The 20,859-nt window shown below is 39.6% G+C and overlaps 2 protein-coding genes across 2 annotated transcripts; both read right to left on the bottom strand.

Annotated features, from left to right (window-relative positions):
• Positions 1–9,493: 9,493 nt before the first annotated feature.
• On the bottom strand, positions 9,494–13,187 carry LOC117669061 (vomeronasal type-2 receptor 26-like). The gene is made up of 4 exons (XM_087893555.1): positions 13,167–13,187; positions 12,851–13,078; positions 11,801–11,927; positions 9,494–10,398 (listed from the first exon to the last, which is right to left on the bottom strand). The coding sequence occupies exons 1-4, from the start codon at positions 13,185–13,187 to the stop codon at positions 9,494–9,496; spliced, it is 1,281 nt and encodes a 426-aa protein (XP_087749681.1).
• A 2-nt stretch (positions 13,188–13,189) lies between these two features.
• On the bottom strand, positions 13,190–14,131 carry LOC148113958 (vomeronasal type-2 receptor 26-like). Its single transcript, XM_087893554.1, has one exon. It carries the CDS (start codon positions 14,129–14,131, stop codon positions 13,190–13,192), a length of 942 nt encoding a protein of 313 aa, XP_087749680.1.
• Between the last annotated feature and the right edge of the window lie 6,728 nt (positions 14,132–20,859).

Here is a 20,859-nt window from a genome sequence, read left to right as displayed (position 1 = left end):
ATCTGACCCAACTAATTCATGGCCCTACGCACACTGGGGGAAACACACTGGACTTGCTTTTTGTCTCTGGACAGTGGTTGAGTGATCTTGAGATAGGGGATGTAGTCATCGAGCCCTTGTCATGGTCGGATCACTCTCTCCTTCGCCTTGACCTTCGTACCGCGACACCCCGCTGCAGGGAGGCGGAACCGATAAGATGGTACCACCCCAGGCGCCTGATGGAACCCGATAGGTTCCAGACGGAGCTTGGGCCAATTCCTGAGGTTCTGGCTCACGCCTCAACTGGAGACCTAGTGGCCGCCTGGGATAGGGCGGCCGCTGGGGCCCTGGATCGAGTCGTGCCTTTGCGGCCTCTGACCCGGCGCGGATCTCTCCTGGCTCCTTGGTTTACCGAGGAGCTGAGGGAGATGAAGCGCCGGAAAAGACGCCTAGAGAGTAGTTGGAGAGCTAGTCTTTCTGAATCGGACCGGACACTGGTTAGATCCCATATTAGGACTTACCTAGTGGCGATAAAAGCAGCAAAATGTATGCATTTTGCTGCTCTTATTGTGTCATCAGATAATCGCCCGGCCGCCCTGTTTAGGGTGACCCGCTCCCTGCTCCACCAGGAAGCGCGGGAGGACCCCTTGGAGGGAAGAGCCGAGGACTTTGTTCAGTATCTGTATGACAAAATCACTCAGATTCGGGAAGGTCTGGACTCTGACTGGGTAGATCCAGCGAGAGTGACGGAGGCAGGTCTTGAGACTGTTATCTGGGATGAGTTTGATCCTGTGACCCCAGATGACGTGGACAGGATTCTGGGTAGATTGAACGCGACCACATGTTTGTTGGACCCGTGTCCCTCCTGGTTAGTGCTGGCTTCCCGGGAGGTGACGCGAGGCTGGCTCCAGGAGATTATAAATGCTTCATTGGGTGAGGGTGTCTTCCCCGCTGCCCTTAAGGAGGCGGTGGTGAGGCCCCTCCTCAAGAAGCCTTCCCTGGACCCGGCAATATTGGCTAATTATCGTCCAGTCTCCAACCTTCGTTTTGTGGCGAAGGTTGTTGAGAGTGTGGTTGCGGGACAGCTTCCCCAGTACCTGGATGAAGCGTCGTATCTGGATCCGTTCCAGTCGGGTTTCAGGCCTGGATACAGCACGGAAACGGCATTGGTCGTGTTGGTTGATGATCTCTGGAGGGCTAGGGACAGGGGCTGCTCCTCTGTCCTGGTCCTGTTAGATCTCTCAGCGGCTTTTGATACCATCGACCATGGTATCATGCTGCACCGGTTGGAAGAGTTGGGGCTGGGAGGCACTGTACTAAGGTGGTTCTCCTCCTTTCTCTCCGACCGGTCGCAGTCTGTGTTGACAGGGGGGCAGAGGTCGACCCCGAGGCCCCTCATATGTGGGGTGCCGCAGGGATCGATCCTCTCGCCCCTTTTGTTCAACATTTATGTAAAGCCGCTGGGCGAGATCATCCGTGGTTTTGGGGTGAAGCACCATCAGTACGCGGATGACACCCAGCTGTACATCTCCACCCTGGACCACCCCAACGATGCCCTTGAAGTGATGTCCCAGTGCCTGGAGGCCGTACGGATCTGGATGGGGAGGAACAGGCTCAGGCTCAACCCATCCAAGACCGAGTGGCTGTGGTTTCCGACGTCCCGATATAGTCAGCTAATGCCATCGCTGACTATTGGGGGCGAATCATTGGCCCCCACGGATAGGGCTCGCAACTTGGGTGTCCTCCTGGATTCATGGCTGTCGTTAGAAGAGCATGTGACGGCCATGTCCGGGAGGATTTTTCATCAGGTTCGCCTGATTCGCCAGTTGCGTCCCTATCTAGATCGGGACTCCCTACACACAGTCACTCATGCCCTCGTTACTTCTCGTCTGGATTACTGCAACGCTCTCTACATGGGGCTCCCCTTGAGGTGCACTCGGAGGCTCCAACTGGCGCAGAGTGCGGCCGCGCGGGTAGTGATGGGAGCGACATGGAGTTCCCATGTGACACCTCTCCTGCGCGAGCTGCACTGGCTCCCGGTGGTCTTCTGAGTGCGCTTCAAGGTTCTGGTTATCACCTTCAAAGCGCTCCATGGCTTAGGACCTGGTTATTTACGGGACCGCCTGCTACCACCAATAGCCTCCCACCGGCCAGTACGCTCCCATAGAGAGGGGCTCCTCCGGGTGCCGTCGGCCAAACAATGACGGCTGTCGGCCCCTAGGGGGAGAGCCTTCTCTGTGGGGGCACCTACGATTTGGAACGAGCTCCCCCCGGAGATACGTAGGATCCCGGATCTGCGCACCTTCCGCCGCGCGCTTAAGACCTTTCTATTTTATCAAGCTGGCCTGGCCTAAATCTTCCCCCTTTTTAAATGTGGAAATTTTAAATTTTTAAAATTTAAATTCGTCTTTTTATAGGGGTATGGGTAAGGCATTTTAAATTGGGGAGCCATTTTAGATTTAATTCTGTTTTAAACGTATTTTTAATTGTTTATATTGTATGTTTTTAACTTTGGCTGTTCACCGCCCCGAGTCCTTCGGGAGAGGGGGCGGTATAAAAATCTAATAAATAAATAAATAAATAAATATACCCATATGAAAAAAAAAATTACTTCCAAATTATCCGCAGTTGAACACTCTGTGACACTGGTGACCAGTCTCTCTCATCCCTTGAGTAACTTTGGCCATTCCTTCATAACAAACTGTTTCAACTCACAAACATTCAAGGATTTTCTACCATGAACCAGTTGATTCAAGTCCTGTCTCAATTCTTTGGCATTGAGCTCAGGACTTGAACTGGTCATTCCAAACCTTGGATTTGTTCCTCGTTATCCTTTCTCTTGTAAGTCCTTAGAATACAGCACAATGCAATGCAGTTTTCATCAGAAATAATTATATCCACCTGGTCCCAAAAGTTCACCTTTTAACTCACTGATCCATGGAATATTTCTCCTTTAAGCAGAGCAGGGTTCATTGTTCACGCAGGCTCTCATTATTGTCACTTGGATATTTGAATTTATTTTGACTTCATCTTTAATCTTTCACTGCTGGGGGCTAATAACTGGAGTGGACAAATCCAGAAGGTATCCACATGGTGTTCAAAAAACAACCTACACCTAAATACTAGCCAGACAAAGGAGATGGTGCTGGATTTCCGGAAGCATAGAGAGGAACCTGCCCCACTGTATATCAAACGGGGCTGTGTGGAGAGGGTTTCCTCTTTTAAATTCTTGGGAATTCTCATTAGTCAAGATCTCACCTGGAAAAACAATATGTCCCTGGTGGTTAGTAAGATTCAACAGAGACTTCATTTCCTTAGAGTCTTGCAGAAAAATCAGATGGAACAACGGCTGATGACTTCTTTCTATCAGTCCACGATAGAAAGTGTCCTCACATACTGTATAACAGTATGGTATGCTGGTTTAACACCTACGGACAGGAAGGCACTACAGAGAGTGATCAATTCAGCACAACAAACCATTGGTTGCCCTCTAGCACCATTGGATGACATCACCAGATCTCGCTGTTTCAGCAGAGTAAGGAAGATACTGTAGGGAAACAATAATATAGAATATAAAATACTGATATACTAGATTTAGTAAAAGCTTGTTATTCTGTAATCATTAGGTTCCTGTAACATATATATTGTGCTTTTGTATCACATATATTATTCCTTTCTATTTGTATCTCCTGTTACAAACATATTGTCATTAGGCCTCTGAAATGTATCTGGTATTTGTCAAACGTATGTCCCTGCCATTTGACCTGAACTCATATCAATCTGTTTCTGTGCCACCTAAAAACATGGTACGTATCTGTTGGAACTCCAGCCATCAACAAAGGGGTAATTTACATCTCAATCCTAATTTATGTCTGATCTGGATAAGATCTGGTCTTCAGGAGCCAGACGCTAAGTGGCCAATTAAGTAAACAAAGATAAGACTAATTGGAAATTTAGATTCCTTTGCAGGGCAACAAAGAATACACAAACATAAATTAAGGGGCCAGAATTAGGGATCTAACTGTTGCTTTAAAGGTATAAAAGTGGTTACATCTTCTCTGAAGATGTGAACCCTCCCATATACATATCTCTTTGTATGTGTTTGGAATGGTTTTACCGAGCCTTTTGTCTTTGATCAAAGATTAAATGTTGATTCTTATTCAAGCCTCCGTTTAAGTCTTTCTTTTTGGTTCACTGAGAGCGTATAGCCGGACCTTACAATACTTAGGAATGATTCACATCCTGGCCAGTGTCTCTTTTCACTTTGCCATTGGCCAGAAGACATTGAAGTATAGCCAGCTGGACAATTGAGCAAGCGCACATGAGTGAACAGGTAGCAAAGGTAAGTGAAACCCACCATAGAGTAGAGACAAATGATCTGACAACTAAACCCTTGAGTTACCACCACTGTCATTCACTGAACCTGGTGAGTAAAGAGATGCATTAGTTTCCAGTGAAGTACACACTCCACCACGACCACCGAAGTTTTCAGTCACACAAAAGGAGGAAATATAGACTAACACGTCACATAATGAAAAAGGAGGAAATGTAGACTAACATGTCACATAAACTGTTGGTTGCTCACAATAAAATATTGGCTGTGAGTGATGTTTACCCATTTTTTATAGAAGTGCTATTTTTACATGGTAAAACATCTGAGCAGAGTCATCAAATGGATTTTCCCCAGCAAAATAAACTTTTTACATTTTTATTCAGGTGGGATATTTTACCGGCAGCTGGCCAGCTTCTAAAGAAGCAATACTGAATTAATCTTAAATCATGGGGTTCTCATTTAGCAGCTTCAAAAACTCTAGCAGGAAATTATCAAGATACGAAAATCTGAAAAAGCAGAAGGAACTAACAATACAATATTAAAGCAGCTTTAATACAGAACATTTAAGATAAGCCACGGCCGGCTCCTTCCTGTCTCCTTGCGCGCACATCAAATACTGTTTCACTTTCCAAATAGCCCTCTGATGCTAAAGAGTTCTACTCCCCCTCCCCACTTCAAAAGAAATCTGTTCCAAATGCAAAACACAAGCAGAGGAGTTTCACTTTCAGTTTTACTTTCACAGCAGCAAACAGCTTTACTACAGACAGTTGAGCTTTAAACCATGCCCAGCCTCCTTTCTGTCTCCTTCTTACTCACATAGCAAATACTGTTTAAGTTTCCAAACACCCCTCAATTCTCTCACACACTGACAGGTGCTAGCCAGATGAATACCGATGAATGCTGTGGGCTGAGACATTCTGCTCCCACTCCCCCACTGTTCCAACTGCCAGTTGCATTATATTAACACAGTCTGATGCTATGGAGTTACACATTCTACATTAAGTTTCAGGCTATAAGTGTCAATTTATCAAGCCCAAGCACATAGTTTCATAGCGAAGCATGGGCATCCAGCTAATAAATTATATAGAAGTTCCCAGTTTCTTCTAAAGGAAATAAAAACCCTAACAGTGCTGCCTTAGAAGCTCCTACTTCTTCAGGAACTAAGAAACACATAATGACCTCTTTCAAAGTTATTTCCATTTCTGTTCCCAGCCCACTTTCTGATCCTAACTGTGCTGATTTTTAGGTAGTGCATTCCTCTAAGCAGAAGTGCTTGGTTTATTTTCTTTTTGTTCTTTATAAATCATTCATTAATATTGATGGTTCTTCACCTTGACATCCTTTCATATTTCTTTAACTTGTATTAAAGTCACACAAGCATTTCTTGAAGTTTGACTTTGTAATTAGACAAGGAAGAAAATCTGGATTTGTGATGCTTTTGAGGATTCAGTAATAGGATTCAGGGATACAGAACTTCCCGAATTCAGAAAGAAGGTAATTATTTTTGATGTTTGGTAAGAAATCTTACAGTAAGGTCTGCAGTTAAGAAAATCACATGATTGTTAAGTGAATTTGGCTTCCCTCGTTCACTTTATCAGAAGCCAGCTAGGAAAGTCACAAATGGTGATCAGATGACTCAGAATGTTGCAACTGTCAGAAATATTTGCTGGTTGCCAAGCACCCAAATTGCGAACAGGTAATTGTGGTTGGAGGCTCAAAGGTTGTGTGAAAACCACCCATTAGTTATTTTTATAGTGCTTGAAAGGAATGCTTGCAAATCAAAGACTAACTCAGAGGTGCTTTTTCAAAAGGCAATTGGAATTTGTTTTTGCGTGAAGATGTTTCTTTCTTCAGAAGCTTCTTGGATGAAAAACAGAGGTGGTATTCAGCAGGTTCTGACCAGTTCTGGAAAACTGGTAGTGGAAATTTTGAGTAGTTCAGAGAACTGGTAAATATTATCTCTGACTGATCCCGCCCCCATCTATTCTCTGCCTCCCGAGTTCCAGCTGATTGGGAGGAAATGGGGATTTTGTGCCCTTCATTTTCTTCTTGCTTGTGATTGGCCTCTGATGCCTTATATGACATTTTGGATAATTGTTATATGCATTGCAGGATAAAAATCACTGATCCAGTGGGGATTAATACAAAAACTGTCAAATTAAAGAAGAGTTGCTCTGCAGGCTCTGGTGAACTCAGAGCCTAAAATAAAGGAGGAAAGCCATGTAGGTACTGCCAGCTTGATAAGCCAAGATCTTGAACAAAAAGCACTGTTTCCAAAAATGTCATTTGGGATATTGTTGAAAAAATTGCAGCAGGGGTATTAATTAGTGGAGCAAGAAGGAATGTCCTTTCCAGCTTGTATGTTTTGTAACTGTTCTCTCTCAGCATCAAAGTAATTTAGGAGACTGAAGGCTAAAACATGTGAGGAGTGTTTGCAGCAATTGGATAAGTCTAGTTTAATGAAAAGAAGGACCAGGAGTGGTATGCTAGCAATGTTCCAATATTTGTGGGGCTGCCACAAAGAAGAGGAGGTCAACCTCCAAAGCATCTGAGGGCAGGATAAGAAGCAATATATGGAAACTAGTTAAGGAGAGAACCAACCTAGAACGAAGAATAAATTTCCTGACAATGAGAACAATTAACCAGTGGAATAACTTGCCTCCAGAAGTTGTGGGTGCTCCAACATTGGATGTTTTTAAGAAGAAATTGAGCAACCATTTATCTGAAATAGCATAGGATCTCCTGCTTGAGCAGGGGCTTGGACTAGAAGACCTCCAAGTTCCCTTCCAACTCTGTTATTCTGTTAACAAGCTCTTTTGTGGCAGCCATTTTGGGAGTATTTTCTGCCATCGATTTATAGGAATGCCCAACTCAAAACAAATGGATCCTCCTTCTTCCTCCTATTTTCCCCACAATAACAACTATATGAGATGGGTTGGGCTGAGAGACAGTGATTGGCCTGGGGTCACCCAGTCTGTTTTTCATGGCTAAGGTGAAACTAGAACTCACAGATTCCTGGTTTCTGGCCTGGTTCTTTAACCCACTAGACCAGGGGTGTCAAACTCAAGGCCCTTGGGTCAGATTCGATCCTTAAATCCAGCCCATGGGGCTGGCCTGAAATATCAAAGGACCAGTCCGCAGTGCCTCTGCCAGCCAAAACAGGCCACATGTACACACCCCCCATGACCCATTTTCAGCCTCCACAGCCTCCTGCAGCACTCTGCCGGCCAAAAATGGGCCTCGGGAGATCTCCACGTGGCCTGTTTTTGGCCGGCAGAGTGTTGCTGGAGGCCATGGAGGGTGAAAATTAGGTGCAGGGGCAGAGCCCCTGTGCCCCATTTTGGTCAGTAAAGTGCTGCAGGAGGCCGTTCAGGCTGAAAACGGGGCAGAGGAGGCTGTGTGCAGCCTCCCATGCCCTGTTTTGGCTGGCAGGGTCATCTGTCCTGTTTCTCCCCCCACCCACTCACCAGCCCATGGAAGAGAACTACAATGCTGACCCAGCCCTCAAAAAAAATCCAGTTTGTCACACCCTGAGCTAGACAAAATTGGCTGTCTATGCCCATGTACTGTTACTAGAAATTGACAAGAGCCCTCAGCACTCAAAATTATAATAAACATAAAGGGTTTTCTCCAATATTGAAGATACAGGAAGTCCTTGCTTAGCAATTGCAATTGGAACCAACAATTCAATTGTTAAGCGAAGCAGTCACTAAATGAAAATCATGTGATCTCGGTTGTCCTTTCAATTTTCCACAGGACAAAAGCAATCTAACTAATTGTAAAGGCAAACATGCAACTGAAAGAGAAATGCATTAGGTAGACATTAGTCCCAAAGTTACTTTTTCCTCACCCATGTAACTGCAAATAGTTGCTAAATGAGGCAATTACTAAATGAGGACTAATTGTAGCAGCTAAAATGAGTGAAAATGTGACTGGCCTGAGTGATAAGTGGATGAGAATGTGAATGAACTTGGTCCCCGTTTCAGCTCAACCACTCAAACTGTATTTAATCCAGTTGCACCCTCTCAAAATGTACCCATTCAAAATGTGTCCAACTTAGTAGTATCCACGAGTAGTACTATAAAGTAGTCTCTTTATTGTCCATTGGACTGGCTGTTCTTTGATATCGCTTTGCATTTAGCTTATCAGTTAATAGAATTTCCCAACCTTAGACATTTATGTATATGTATATATAAAAAGAAGAAGAAAATCACAAATCTAGAGAAACAAACATGCAAAACCTTCTCTAGACTATCCTTGCTAGTGAAAAGCAAGATCGACTCATAAAAGAAAAACTAATTACTGAGTGTGAAATCACTAAAAAGTGAAAATCCTTTTCTGCTCTAATAAAGTTGCTTTATACACTATTTTTTTCAAAATTCTTTGTTTTATAATGTATATTCTTGAGAATTTTCATACCTACATTTCTCTATATGTTTTATTTTTCTCTGTTTTTCTCTATACAAATTCCTTGTGTGTCTAATCACATTTGTCCAAATAAAATATTCAGTTCAAATCAAATTTTAGGTTACACCACATTCTTAATAGTATAGTACGAATACAAAAATTCCTGTCTCTTTAATTTAACAAAGAAATATTTTAAAATTTATATTCCACTGCATGCAAATAGCTACAATATGTCTATGCAAATATTTTGGGTGACATGTTTTGAACAATGGACAAACTTCTTTTTCCAGTTATTCCAATTATTAAGAGCCATGGTGGCACAGTGGTTAGAATGCAGCATTGCAGGCTAATTCTGCTGCCTGCCGATTGCCAGCAGTCCAGCAGTTCGATTCTCACCAGTTCAAGGTTGACTTAGTCTTCCATCCTTCTGAGGTCAGTAAAATGAGGGCCCAGATTGTTGGGGGCAATATGCTGACTCTGTAAACCACTTAGAGAGGCTGTAAATACTGTGAAATGGTATATAAGTTTAAGTGCTATGGCTATTGATATTAAGTTTATCTTTAGCCTTGCATGTCTCTGTGAGGGCTGCCTCTGCTCTTCCCTTATGCATGTGCACAGCCATTTTGCTCTGATTTCTCATAGTGAACTGAAGCAGCAATACCTGCCCATGGAAAGCAGGAGTGCAGCTGTTGATAAAGCAGCCGTATGATCCTGGAGAAAGATGATATTATTTTCATAATTATAAACTACAGCAAAGGACATTATGAATCAAAATCAGAATTGTTTTCTCTTCATTAAATTTTCCCTGTTGTTCAAGTCAGGCCTTAAAGCAATTATATAACATTTGGGAAAAAAGATGCAGCCCAGCAAACCAGCACTAGAGGCCAAGATGGAAAATATCTCCACTGCCACCATGTACTTCCCCTTGGTGCTCAAATAGGTTGGAACAAAGGATATCCAAACACTGCAGAAGACCAACATGCTGAAAGTGATGAACTTGGCTTCATTGAAAGTATCAGGTAATTTCCTGGCCATGAAGGCAACTATGAAACTAATAACAGCCAAGAAGCCCAAATAGCTTAGGACACTGTAGAACATAGTCACAGAGCCTTGATTGCACTGAAGAATAATTTCTTCAATTACTGAATCCATATCTGTGTCTGGGAAGGGGGGAGAAGTTGTTAGCCATGTCATGCAAATACTTATTTGGATAAGAGAACAGGAAATGACAATGGAGTTGGACAGTCTCTTTCCCACAAACATTCTCATCTTGGATCCTGGCTTAGTGGCCAGGAAAGCCAGAACCACTGTGACGGTTTTTGTCAATACAGAAGAAACAGCCACTGCAAAGACAACCCCAAAAGTCGTTTGTTGCAGGAGACATACCATCTTCTCAGGATGACCAATAAATAGGAATGAAGAAAGGAAGCAGAGCAGGAGGGAGATGAGGAGAATGTAGGTGAGATTTCGGCTATTGGCTATGACAATGGGAGTATTGTGGTTCTTCAAAAATATTCCAAGCACCATCACGGAGAACAAAGAAAAGCAAAGGGCAAACAAAACTAAAGTGATCCCCAAAGGTTCTTCATAAGATAAAAATGTCACTGTTTTAGGTATACAGAAATTGCGGTCCATGTTTGGATAGCTTCCTTCTGTACATGCATAACATTCATTACTATCTGAAAAATCAAATGGATTAATGTTTTTAGAAGTATCTCAAGTACAAGACATATAAAAAAAGAAAAGGTCAAAGAACACAAGACAGACCCAGAAAATGGAGAGACATCAAAGACTAGAGCAACATCGGTTAACAATGGTTGAGACTGCCAAAAGAGCAAGAGCCAGAATTTTGTATCTTCCTTGACCCCCAAAGTGATAAAAGAGGAGGAGGAGGAGGAATAGAATTCAAAAATAGAATGCACATTTCAACAATATTCTGTTACTATTGAATATTTCTATTCAAGTTTCCTTCCAGGTTCAATTCAAAATTCTGGTTATTACCTTTAAATCCCTATATAGTTCAAGTCACATTATCTACAGAGCCACCTTTCCCTAACAGGTGGGGTGAGCACATTCCTAGTTTCCTTTTTTAAACATTGCCTTATGCAGTGGTGGGATTCAAAAATTTTTACTACCTGGGCATGGCTTGGTGGGCATGGCATGGCTTGGTGGGCATGGCTTGGTGGGCATCACCTGAGAAGGATACTGTAAAATCTCCATTCCCACCCCACTCCAGGGGAAGTTTACTGCAAAATCCCCATTTCCTCCCGGGCAGCTGGGACTCGAGAGGCAGAGAATAGGTGGGGGCAGGGCCAGTCAGAGATGGTATTTACCGGTTCTCCAAACTACTCAAAATTTCCACTACCGGTTCTCCAGGACTGGTCAGAACCTGCTGACTACCACCTCTAGTGGGATCTAGAAAATATGTCTTTTCTGTGGGAGCTCTCGCCCTATGGAACATCCTTCTCCTTAAAAATTAACAAGCCTCTATCCATCTAGCCTTCCAAAAATCATGTTAAAACCTGGGCTTTCCCCCATGTGCTAGGATAGGGTGAGATTGACAAGAAGGTTTGATGAGGGTCTGTATGTGAAAGCTTAACATTGATATCAGACTTTTTAAGGCTTAGGGTTTTAATATCATTTATATTTAATATTATTGGTGTTGTTTAGTGGTTGATTGGGACCACCCCATATTTCATGAAGGTGGGGGCTATATAAATATCTAAAATAAATAAATTTAAACAATATCCTATAATTATTTTTTCCATGCAATCTAAAATCTAATACACTAAGCTTTCATATTGCATTGTGAGATCTGGCAAAGTGCAGTTTTCAGATTCTTAATGGTGAACCAGAAAAGTTCATGCAGTCCCCATAAATATGTGTAGTGTCAAAATATCCATTTATACCAGATTTTTTTACTCTTCAGAAGTCTTAGATTTTATCTATACATACTTTCAGTCTTATTAAAAATAAGGAACCATTGGGGATAAGGAACCATTGATGTGAACAAATTTGTATTTCATTGTTTTTCCAGATTACCTTGAGTTTGATTGATAATCCAAACAATTTGTTTCTTACCTTCCTTCTCAGAAATCTTCCCATCTGGACAAAAGATGCAGTCATAGCAGCAAAAGGATTCCCCCTCCTTCACTTTCTTGTTTGAACCAGGGTGGCAACTTTCAGAACATGCTGAAAGAGGGTGGGACTGAAGTATCAATAAGAAACAAACATAAGAAGAATGCCAGTATTGATGTAATGACCTTGGAGATGCTAACAAAATATTTTAATATGAATGAGATTCATAGAAAACATCTCATTAACTGTACAATAGTGAGATCTTTCTTCATAATGAACATGGTACATTGGAATTAAAAAGGTTGTCATCTCTTTATTAAGAATATTGGTCCACTATCGTCTTATGACATCATGCCAATAGACATCAGTATCACAACTCTCACTTAAGCTACAGTTATTCAACTGAAACTATTTCCAATAAAACCAGGAAGTCATCTCAGTGAATAATGAATTAATGACAAATGGCCATTCCTTCATAAATAATGCTAAACTCTGGGTTATAAATGGACATAATTAATGGCATGATTAATGCTTTGATTTACCCATTTCCCAGTTCTTTCAGGTAACTCTTAATGAAAGAACCCATTTTTTCCAAACAATGTATATTGTTAACAAAGGGACATATTTACCAGTGTTCCAGGAATTATGTCATCTATTAGGGTTCAAGAAAATCTTGATAAAAGAAATCCACAATTATATAAACAATAAAAAAATGGAGATTTGTTTTTCTTCCAGGAGTTATATTTTTTTCATTACAAATTGTTTAAGTTACCATAAGCAACGCATTTGATATTCATGAAAAGTAAGGTATAATGTTTTATACAAGAACTTCAGATCAACCTTACGTTACACATAATGAATTCATAAGTAGAATTGAAGCAAAACCCTCTTAGTTCCATTTTCTGAATTAATATGGTTTTTTTTACAAATCATCTCTCAAAACTGGTTTACTCCTGTTTATTACTAGTCAGTGAAATTTATGTCACACACCTAGCCAAAGCATGATGATCTGGAAACTAGATTTTTCATAGATTCCTAGAAATCAGACCTTACCTGGTTAAACCAGCTGTGCCAGGTAATGGCATCTTCACTAATAGTGAATATTTGGTCCGGTGGAGCTTCAGGGTCTAACCTGCCAACTCTTTTCCTAATGAAGGATTGGTTGGAAGAAACAATCCAGTTCAATATATCATATCCCACTAGTAATTCTCCATTTTGGTCAAGTGACACTTTGTCCCCCGCACTGTTGTTAAATGAAACACCTTTTAAATAATGATGTAGCTATGTGGGTGGGGAGAGACAGAGAGACCGATTAGAAAAAGAGGAATTATGCATTTTTAGGAAAAGCATAAGACTAGGCTCAATGGACATCACGGGCTGATAAATACATAGTCAAAAGAAATGGAAGCCTGGGAAGGAAATGTAAAGAGAGTTAATTATGGAGATATGGGATGAATCTTTTATTCTCAAAAATAATGATCTTCCAAAAGATGTTGAGTCAATTACCTGCCATGAATTTAGATTCTTAAGGTTCAGTCTTCCTGCCTCTGCTGTTGATCTCTGCCTAAATCTGGATAAAGACTGTAACGCATGGGCTATGGCATAAACAGAATTATAGATGCTATAGCTGTGACCAATCATGTTCATTTCAAAAAATGTTCCAGGAAGATCTTCTAGTTTTTCTTTCCCACTGCAGATATCTCCATTCACCTCATCCATATCTGAAGCTTTAAATACACAGTTGAAGGCTTGCTGCCAGAAGTCTTTGATAAATCCATCTTTTGTGCTGGATGGATTTCTATTTAAAACAAAAGGACTGAATCCTGGTGGGTTATTAGCATGAATTGTGAAGGACAAAGCACCATGGATCATTTGGGCATCCCAGTCACGTTGATAAACATGTGAAGTGAGTTCAACCTGAGCTGTCAATATCCAGACTTTGCCTTTGTTGATATTGTCCATCTTTTCTTTTTTTGATAGATATGGTAACCATCTCAGTAGCATCATGGAATATGATTCACCATAAAATATCATTATATTTGTCCTTATATCCATGATTTTATCATGGATTTCTGCACCTTGGTTGAACAAGCTGCCAATTTCATTAAAAGATGTTATTATGGCAATTTTCTCTATGGCTTCAAAGCAGATACCATGCTTGAAAAATAATGGTATAATTGCATCTAAAAATCTTTCTCCATTTTCATTTTCCATCACACCAAGTCCAACCCATGTCCACCTGAAGTAGTGAAGCAAAGATAGAATCCCTTCATACTGAAGTCTTTCCATGGGGCTCATTTGGAAGAAGGAGAGGCGTGGGGTTTTATAATTCATGATTGGAGCAGAGCCATAGACCAGCTGAAGGAAAATTAACAGCAAAGGAAAGAGATAGTAACAGTCACATTAACCATAATGTGCAACAGGCAATAAACAGAAGACACAATACACAACTTCACTAATGTGCTGGAAATTTCAGTGTATATATCAGAAAGTCAGAAACAAGCAATGTTATATTTATGATCAGCTTGCACAGTAAACAAGGAATTATGGTAGGTTATCAATTCTTTACACTAACCATGATAGAGGGAGGGATAATGAAGTCAAATATGGCCAATGATTTGCTTGTGGAGAAAATTCCTGCTTTCCACCTGTCATCTTTTTGGCTATCATATTGATATATTCACCTTGTGTTCTTTTTCGTTGTTCATTTTATTGTTCTATTATTTTATATCTCTTCTGTTCACACTTTCATTTTGTTCCTTTTTATTATTGTTGTTCACCTGGAATAGTCCCATGGCAAGATAGGTGGAAAATTAATTTAACAAATAACAACAATCCAGTCTGACCATGTGGCTGACTATGCAAGAAACCATAATAATAATAATATGAAGCAGAAATCTGTATAAGGGAATATCTTCCCTTTGGCAACATTGTGGGTAACACTTCCTAACGTGGATACTCTTATTTGTAGCAGAAATAATCTCAGCAGAGATAAAAGTGGGGGTTATGAAATGACTGTGAAACTGATCCTTGAGAAAATAAATTGAAATTTTAGATCTGTCTTCAATTTGTTCAGCTCAAGGCCTATTTATTGATCTGTGTGACTATCTATTCCAAGTGAATATTATGAACAAAGGAAAGCCATGGGGCACAGATAATAGGCAATGGTATTCTTCCCAATAGAAATTGTACATTTATCTCCCAAAGTAAAATGGGTCAGTAATTCTTCCAAGGGGCTCTTCCTTAGCCTGTAATTCTGGTCACAGATCCTCATTCAAGCTGATACGGAAGGATATTCAATCATTGTATCTCAACCTGAACTTCTTATGAACATTTTCTTATGATTGGCATTAGGTTTTTTATCTATATTCAATATATGTATATTCAGCCATTACCAAAACTTGACACTCTTACAATTTTGCAAATCACTCCTCTGACTGTTGAGCAGCTGAAAATCTATACAATACAAATGAGGGGAAATTACTCTATGATATGCCAGAGAAAGTAAAGTGAGTCCAGACAGCAGCAGAACCCCCAAATCTCTATCTTCTTTCAAACTCATGTTCTCAAGTTTTCTTTCTTTATTTTAGCTGCTAGAAGTTCCAGTTTCTGATATACAATAGATTCAGAAACAACAGGATGGCTTCCTAGCCTATTAACTGCAGAACTTTAATTAAATTCAACTATTCTGCTCGTGCTACTAAATATGTGAAAGTATCTGGGTCCTTTCAAATCTACTCAAAACATGGTGGGTTTCTTTTGTGATTTGAACATGAGGCCTCACAGCCTAAAAGATAACATAGGCATTCTCTCAAGTCAGCTTTCTGAAAAGCAAAAGTACCTCCAGAAGATAATGGAACTGGGATGTTCTGGAGTTATTTGTACACATTTCCATGAAGTTTCAGATCCTAAAATTCAATTTCTTAAATGGATGAAAATGATACCGTCCTGATTCAGGATACAGTTGTGTTTGCCCTGTGGGGTCAAATATCTTAAACTAGAGGGCTCAAGATGTCCAACATCATAATTCTAATAAAACAAAATTATGTCACTCTGGGCATTTAGTTTCTTTGCTCAGACTCTTTTCTGTATTACTCTATTACTCTATTCCTTTCTTCCTTCCATTCATTCTATACACATATTTTCTGCATTTTTATAGTTGTCCCTTTCTCTATATATCATACATCACATATATAACAACAGCCTATGAGATATATATGATGATGTATTGATTACATTTATGGTGCTACCTAACTTTTTACTGATCGTGATGTCCATCTAGCAACATTTACATTTCAATAAATAGAATTCATAGGTTTTTCTTTCTCTATCTATTTATACACACACTTGCCCACATACATTTTCATTGGATTTAAAAAAAAAATTGGTGTCCTTATAAAATGATGTTCAACTTTTTATAAAAAAATAAAAAAGAATACAAACACACACACTATTTGCAAAATTCCCAATATTTGATTCACAGAATAATCCTTATATAAACAAAACAAAAATTGCTTCTAGAGATCAATATTATTTCAAGCTGATGTAATCTACCTGTGGAACTTTGTAGATATCCAAGACATTTGCAATGTCAATGGAGGTTTTGGAGTCTAATCCCCCAATCACTGCTTTCAGATGGTTCTGAATGCCACAAATGTAGTTAGGAAAAATACTCTTCAAGTTGTAAAGCAGTAACATTGTGGCATGATAGGTCCTCTGTCCACTGAAGTGACTGTCATAAATTTGGAAACCCAGGGTGACATTGGGTAAGATATGAGGATTTTCATTGATCTCCTTTACTGAAAATACCAGGGCCAGGATATGTTGGTAATTTTTAGGCAATAAACTGGAACAGAATCAATTTTTTTATTATATTGAAATGTAAATCTAAAAAAACTTCAAATCATTTTTTTATTATTATTATAGATATGTGGGTCATTTTTAATTGATTAAGGACAGTTGTAGGACTCTATCAAATTTATAAACTTACAAAATGGTGTTTTGTTCATTTGAATTCCTTTATTTCCGTAAACAATTTTGTGATGACGAGTAATTACGATGATGAGTAGTTATACAAAATATGTCAATAAAAAGTGAATTTGGTTCATTAAGTAAGTATAAACAAATGCCACTCATCATTGGAGAATAGCGTCTCAAAATATCTCTTTACCATGTTAGCCAAAAGAGTGGGAAAATTGGAAGATACAATCTCTGCAATTTAAAAAGGGAAGGTTTTAGACTATTTATTAAGCTAATCAGAACTCTCAATAAATAGTTAAGTGAAGAATTTTAATGTAGCATTTTCACTAAATATTCTACCCAACATGTTAAGTTATGGATAGAAGGAAGAGAGATCAGATCAATAAAAAGGCAATATTTCTTTGAGAAGATTTTAAAAAGAAATGATGGTTGGCAAGGAAATTAAGAAAGGAAATTATGCATATCCTACAACAATTCAAAACTGAGTAATTGAATTCAGCTCTATGAACAATTATTCCCACAACAAAATTGAAGCAAAATCCTTACATGAGATCTTCACGTAATGGTGGGGGTGGAACTTCATCAAAACTTAGAGCACCATGCAAAAAACTAGCTAAGGTTCCTATTCCACCTACTGTGAGATCTCCTGATTGATGGTATCTATGATATGGCACAAAAAGACTTTGAAATTTACATTTCATTTGATGAGTCTTATATATTTGGGGAGAAAATAGTGTTAGAAGCAAGATTGTTAAAGCCACCATTCTCAAAGCAAATCCAAATTTTGCTTTACATAAATATTGTACTTTTCCTAATTTATTTTATTTTTTGTGACAGTAAAAATTAAATGTCTAGTAATAAAAACTCCTGACAACCAATCCTTTAGAGAAGTATCTATCAAATATAACTGTGGAGGACTCGTGTCTGCTTTCACTCTTTCTTCCAGCTTGAAATATACTGTAAACTGGTGTGATAATAATATCCTTCATACTTTTTGCTGTTGATCGTGTCCTTCGGCATTGAAGTTCAGCATGAAGTAAACAAAAAGAAAAGTACTAGTATTATTATAATTAAGGAACTAAGTAATTACCAGTATAAATCCCAGAGAAATGAAGAAAAACATATGCTCACACAGAGCATTTATCATTTAGAAAGAACATTTATTATTGAAAAATAATAACAGTAACAAAAAGTTATGCTTTAACATCATCTTTCCCCAACCTTCTGACCTGAAGATGAAAGACAACTAAAATATACAGCTCAACATATTTTACCAGAATAAAGAAATGATTCTACTTTACTTATCTTCATATTGTATATATGAGAATGTCTCATTTCTCTCCCAGGTCCATTACAAAAATACAATTTTGGTTTGTTGTACATTATGCAATTCTCCTATTTGCACAGTAGCAAACAGCCTAATCCCATATTAATACCTCCCAAACATCTGCATTGACTCACCAGATAGAAGATGATCAAATCTAACCTATCTTCAGTTTTCTTAAGATATGTCTGAAAGTTAGATAGATAGATAGATAGATAGATAGATAGATAGATAGATAGATAGGAGAGAGGGGGGGAGAGAGATGGGGATGGGTGGGTGGGTGGATAAATGATAGATAGATAGATAGATAGATAGATAGATAGATAGATAGATAGATAGATAGATAGATAGATAGGAGAGGGGGAGAGGGGGAGAGAGATGAGAGAGAGATGAGAGATGAGAGAGGTGATGGATGGATGGATGGATGGATGGATGGATGGATGGATGGATGGATGGATAAGTGTCCAAAATGAATGTTGCAACCTGTATATAGTGTAGTTTGTGAAATCCCAAACATATAAGCTATTGGTAAAAGGCTATTGGAAAAATATTTTGTGGGTGGATTAGAACAAAATGGAACTTTTGGCTTGAATTAGAAGTGCTGGTTTGGTAAAAGGGGAGTACTGTGTTTCAGCATAAGAGCCTTATCTCACCTGTAAAAGATCATGTGGAAGTATTTTAGTTTGAGTCTGTTTTGCTGGACCAGACCACTACAGCCTACCCCTATTGATAGAACTAGAACATCCAAATTCTACCAACAAATTCTACAGGAAAATATCACAGTATCTGTCCATAAACTGAAGCACAAGAAAAAGTGGATCATGCAGTAGAACAACAACTCAATGGACACAAAATTTTCTGCCTGTTATATGAATAAAATCAAACAAAGGACAGAAACTGTATTGTTTTATTCTCCAACAGAACCTGAATCCCTATGTATGTAACCCCAGTGACACAGTAATTTGTTTGAGGTGTGTTTTTACATGTTCATTGATGGAACTAAAAAGATATATACATTCTTTTCTTTTTAAACTATGGGAAAATGACAAATGTTCTACCAGGTTTCCTTTCTAGCCCAAGTGATAGGAATATTTGTTAAATGCTGGCATTTCCTTTCTTGTGAAGAAAGAATCAGATGGAAAAAAGTCAAGCACAAGGAAGAATCAAAGAAGGGGGTCATGCAGAAGATATATCAATGGACAACCTGTGCCCATGGAATGAAGACTGTTTGGTGTCAAATTCCTATAATGAATGGATACTGCAAAGAAATAGGGGACTCCACTAATCTGAAAGCCATCTATACAAAAGATCAGACTATTATTCCAAAGTGAAGGAATAAATTAGAATCTGGAAGTGTTAAGCCATCATTTGTGTACAGGTAGTCCTTAATTTATAACAGTTCATTTAATCACCATTCAAAGTTACAGTAGCACTGAAGAAAGTGACATCATCATTTGTCACATTTATGACTGTTGCAGCATCCCCATGTGCACAAAATCAAAATCAGACACTTAACAACTCACTCATATTAATGACAGTTACAATATCCCAGAATCATGCGATCATCTTTCGCGACCTTCTGACAAGCAAAGTCAAAGAGAAAGCCTGATTCACTTAATAACCATGAACCACTGCAGTCGTTCAGTTAACTGTGGCAAGAAAGATTGTAAAATGGGGCTAAATTCATTGAACTTTTGCTTACCAACTAAAATTTGGTGCTCCGTTGTGGTCATAGGTCATGAACTACTTGTAGTTGGCTTATATACTGGATTCAAGCACTTTAAGGCTGCAGTACAAGAAGTCTTTAGTCTCTGGAGGGGCATGGTTAACGTCGCAGTGAGATGACGGGTCTTTTTGGGGCTCCCGAAAGACTGTCAATATCCCAGCTGTTAAGTGGTCCTTTTGGACCTGAGTCATCTCCTAGGGATGACAAGCAAGGGGAGCACACTTCTATCAGATCTATCAGGTAACTCACAAATTCACTGATAGGTCTGGAGAAGCTCCCTAAATGGACGGTTGGGAAGGTGGCCATTGCGATTCGCTAAAAGCTGGAGCAGTCACTGCAGAGCATGGAAGCAAAAGGAAGGAGAATGATGTTCTAGAGGAGGGGTGTCAAACTGCCAGTCCACAGGCCAGATGTGTCACGCATAGGCTATGCCCACCCCAGCTCCGCGAAGTGAAAAAAATGTCACAAAACGTCACATGATGGCAACGTGATGCCACAGATTTGACACCCGTGTTCTAGAAAGTAGATGCCACAGGCTCAAAGGTCCCATCAGATGGAGCTTCTTAGCTGATAGGTCCTGCAACATGCACCTGCTTCTCCTAATGGGACAGGTAGATATAATTGAGAGGCAATTAGACACAATTTCCCAATCTCACACTCAGTAGTGCTGTTAAGGTTTTATTTTTTCCAAAATGGTCACTTTAAGATACGTAATGGAATGTCCTGGGAGACTGAAATGCCCTCACATTATTTTGTCCTTGTTTTGAGACCAGATGTCAAACTTGTATTTATTAATTCTTTTGTATAAAGTTTGTCCTGTTTGTCCTTTGTTGAATCCAGAGGAGCATTGCTGACAAATGATAGGTGTTATTGTGTTAGAAGAAGAAGGTGTGGAGGGATCTCTTAATTTAATATAAGCCCTGCTCATGATCTGAGCCACAATCAGCTCCTAGTCTTGTTTTTACTGGCTGTATAGAGCTTCTCTATCTTTGGCTGCAGAGCACATAGTCAATCTGATTTCTGTGTTGACCG

Source organism: Pantherophis guttatus, chromosome 4 (assembly GCF_059756535.1).
Source record: "Pantherophis guttatus breed Tessera chromosome 4, ASM5975653v1, whole genome shotgun sequence".
NCBI classification, from domain to species: domain Eukaryota; kingdom Metazoa; phylum Chordata; class Lepidosauria; order Squamata; family Colubridae; genus Pantherophis; species Pantherophis guttatus.
The sequence above is the reverse complement of the archived record's forward strand: the minus strand, read 5'-3'. Positions and strand labels throughout refer to the sequence as shown.